Source organism: Melopsittacus undulatus, chromosome 10 (genome assembly GCF_012275295.1).
Source record: "Melopsittacus undulatus isolate bMelUnd1 chromosome 10, bMelUnd1.mat.Z, whole genome shotgun sequence".
Lineage (NCBI taxonomy): Eukaryota > Metazoa > Chordata > Aves > Psittaciformes > Psittaculidae > Melopsittacus > Melopsittacus undulatus.
Genome location: NC_047536.1, coordinates 31,845,702 through 31,849,584, shown reverse-complemented (window position 1 = coordinate 31,849,584; position 3,883 = coordinate 31,845,702). Strand labels below are relative to the sequence as shown.

Below are 3,883 nucleotides of genomic sequence, written 5' to 3'. Positions count from 1 at the left end.
TCCTGATGTGAAAATAGCTTCTGGAGTAATCAGAAGGTGACAAACCCCCTGGGCTCTATCTTCATGCATGTTTCTGGGTTTGCACAATTTCCCTGCTTTGCTTTTTTGATCTCTGTTCTTCAAAGGCATTCACAACTCATCAGGCTTTCCCAGGAAGAACACTGCTTGGCCAGCATCTCCAGCCAGTGTCCTTCTCTGCTTCCCAGTGCTGCTGCTCTGCATGTCTGTGTGTCCCTCTCCAAAGGGGGTGACTGGGGTGAGATGACCCTATCCCTGGACATGAAGACGTTCCCAGTGCTGTGGTGCGGAGCAGACACTGCACACTGGGGGCTGCAGTGGTAGGTAACTTTGTCCTGGCCTATCACCAGCTGCAGAAAGTCTTCAAACAACAGATACTCTCTTCAGCTGTGAAAAGCCAAAGGAGAGGAAGGAGGAAGGAGCAGTAATGATCTCCTTGGAGCTGGGGACTGTGGGCAAGGAGTCTGCAGACCGAGTGGCAGGGACACTTGGTAGAGTTGTGGGCTCCCAGCAGTGTTTCCTTGGGCAAAAGCATCATCCTCTGTGCTCTGCCTGCCCGAGAGCTCTCCTGGTTGATCTCTGATGAACAGACAAGTTGAGCCTTGACCTCCGCTCCTCTCCACTGAGGCAGGAGCCATGAGTGTTCCCCATGGCCTCTGTCTTGGGGGAATGCTTTGGGGAGATGCAGGAATGTTCTTGTGAGGAATGCAAGGGAGGATTCAAGGGTGTTCCCAAGTTGAGGGGGGATGAGGAATGTAGAGGTGTTCTGGGGGGGGGGTGCAGGGATGTTCTTGGGTTGAGAGGGGAAGGGGAAATGCAGGGATGCTTGGTGGAGATGCAGGAATGCTCTGAGGGACTTGGGGTTGCTCTAGGAAGATGCAGGAATGCTCAGGGAAAATTCAGGGGTGCTCTGAGGGATGCAGGGATGCTCTGGGGGATGCAGGGATGCTCTGAGGGATGCAGGGGTGCTCTGAGGAATGCAGGGGTGCTCTGAGGGATGCAGGGGTGCTCTGAGGAATGCAGGGGTGCTCTGAGGGATGCAGGGATGCTCTGGGGGATGCAGGGATGCTGAGAGCCAGAGTGCCGGTCCCACCGGCCGCAAGGCAGCGCGGGGCTGCAGCCCCCGGCGGGGCGGGGATGTGGGGTAGGGTGGGGTGGGCCGGGGCTGGGCGGAGCGGCGCGGAGCGGGCCATGGAGAGCGGCGGGGCTCTGAACGGCTCCGCCGCGGCCGCCGGGCGCTTCACGGCCGCGGGCACGGCCGCGCTGGGCGCGCTGATGGCTCTGCTGATCGCGGTCATCGTGGCCGGTAACGCGCTGGTGATGCTGGCGTTCGTGGCGGACTCCAGCCTGCGCACCCAGAACAACTTCTTCCTCCTCAACCTGGCTATCTCGGATTTCCTAGTAGGTAAAGTGCCGTCCCCGGACCGGACCGGACCGCACCGGAGGAAACTTGGTGGGGCCGTCTCCTGCCCTCGGGGTTCCCAGCTCCTGTCCCCTCCCCGGTACCTTCCGCAAGGGTCCTTCCCGACGTCCCGGCCGGTCCCGCGGGGGGCGGTGTGCGGGGTTCGTGCGGGGCGGGGGAAGGAGACGGATTCTCGCATCCCGATGGGAAAGGACCGCTCCGGTTGCAGGTGCGTTCTGCATTCCCCTGTACGTGCCCTATGTGCTGACGGGGAGATGGATCTTCGGGAGGAGGCTCTGCAAACTCTGGCTGGTCGTTGATTACCTGCTCTGCACCTCCTCGGTCTTCAACATCGTGCTGATTAGCTATGACAGATTCCTCTCGGTGACAAGAGCGGTGAGTCCTGTCATGGCAGCTACGGGGGGAATAACTCTCACCCTGCTTTATTCTCCAGACTCTCTGCAATAATTAAAAGCTCTTTGAATCCTCCAGAAATTAGGAATGTTTCAGCCTGGTGATGGAAAGCAATAATTATCCACAAATATATAATTCAGCTGTGGTTTCAGATAAGTATTTGTGGCATAATTAAATCATTTTCTGTTCAGACCCCATTGTGCAGGTGTTTGATCCCTTCCCTGATGACAGGATAGCAGCCAGCCAGCAAGGTAAGCAGACCTGCCGCTAACTTGCAGGGACTTATTATCTCCAGCACAAATGAGTGGATTGCAGCTGGGCTCCCAGCTTCTCCCTGGCTACCCAGGCAGTAGATTGCAGTACCAGCTTCAGCAGGGCACAGCCCTCAGCTCTTTGAGTACGTGGTGAGATTAAAAAGCTCAGCCTTTCACAGGAGGTAGCGAGCAGTTCACAGGCAGAGCAGACCCAATGCTGTTTGCTTGCTCTTGACTCCGGCTACAACACGGATTAGCTCCAACTCTCAGCGAGATCCATAGGGAGATGCCTGCCTGCCCAGGAGCTCAGGGCATGCCTCTCCTGGGAGGTACAAGGCATAGCAGGGGATGCAAGCAGTGGGGTGCAGCAGAGTGCTGGGCTCCAGCTAAGGCAGTACATTTCCACTGAGCAGACACCACGTTTTGGAGCTGCAATATGAGGGTTCCGAGTCTTCCCTGCAGGAGTGTGGTTTATCCAGCAATTGCTCCTGTTGCTTATGGCACATGAATTTGTTAGACTGCCGGGATATTGCCTAGCAACTTTACCAGGAATGCTAACAGTTCATTTGTGACCATAGCTAAGATGAGGTTTCCCCTATTGCAGGTCGCCTACAGAGCCCAGCAAGGCAACACCAAGCAGGCAGTGCTGAAGATGGTGATGGTGTGGGTATTGGCATTCCTGCTTTACGGACCTGCCATTATCAGCTGGGAGTACATCTCAGGCCGGAGCACCATACCCACCGGCGAGTGCTACGCTGAGTTTTTCTACAACTGGTATTTTCTCATGACAGCCTCCACACTGGAGTTCTTCACCCCCTTCATCAGTGTGATGTTTTTCAACCTGAGCATCTACCTGAACATACAGAAACGCACCAGACTACGCCTGGATATCTTCCACGAGGTGCAAAACCAGCCCTTCACCGAGGAAATGGAAACGAGCCCAGAAGCAAAGCTGTCTTTGAAATGCTGTAAGTGGGAGCAGAAGGAGGCAGCTGAAACCCTTGACCCCTCCAAGAGCAAAGCTCAAGCAGCAGCCTCCCCTACCAGTCTGGGTGCCAAAGCCCTGCTGTCGACGAGCTCCGAGAGCGCTGGGAAACCCAAGTGTTGCAACAAGAAGAGCTGTAAGAGCTCAGCGTCCACTCTGTCCTTAGAGAAAGGGATGAAGGTCGTGTCCCAGAGCATGACCCAACGCTTCAGGCTCTCCAGAGACAAGAAAGTGGCTAAATCACTGGCGATCATCGTGGGCATTTTTGGGATGTGCTGGGCGCCGTACACGCTCCTGATGATCATCCGTGCCGGCTGCCACGGACACTGCATCTCTGCCTTCTGGTACGAGGCCTCCTTCTGGCTGCTGTGGCTCAACTCCGCCGTCAACCCCGTCCTGTACCCGCTCTGCCACTCCAGCTTCCGAAGAGCTTTTGGTAAACTCCTTGACCACACCAGGCGTTGACCTTTCACCTCCTAAACTTTGACCTATGGTCTTCAACCTCTGCATATTGACCGTTGGGCATTTACCTTTTACCTATGACCTTTTGACCCCTGAACTTTGACATTAGCCACAGGCACTGAAATGTGTGTCCTCCACTTGTGGATGCCCCAGCAGAGCTCTGCTGCCACCCCGGCAGCCGGAGCCGCACCAGCACCTGAAGGCACAGTCAGAACCTGAAGGCACAATCAGAACCTGAAGGCACAATCAGAACCTGAAGGCACAACCGGAACACAAGAGCTGTCAAACACAAGTACGGAACCTAAACCTCTCGGGCTGAACTACAGCTCACCTGCTTGCAGACCTGAC

General features: G+C 55.9%; 1 protein-coding gene across 1 annotated transcript; it reads left to right on the top strand.

Moving 5' to 3' along the window:
- The first annotated feature begins 1,209 nt into the window (after positions 1 to 1,209).
- Positions 1,210 to 3,538, top strand: HRH3 (histamine receptor H3). The gene is made up of 3 exons (XM_034066574.1): positions 1,210 to 1,423; positions 1,650 to 1,816; positions 2,693 to 3,538. The coding sequence occupies exons 1-3, from the start codon at positions 1,210 to 1,212 to the stop codon at positions 3,536 to 3,538; spliced, it is 1,227 nt and encodes a 408-aa protein (XP_033922465.1).
- The last annotated feature ends 345 nt before the right edge of the window (positions 3,539 to 3,883 follow it).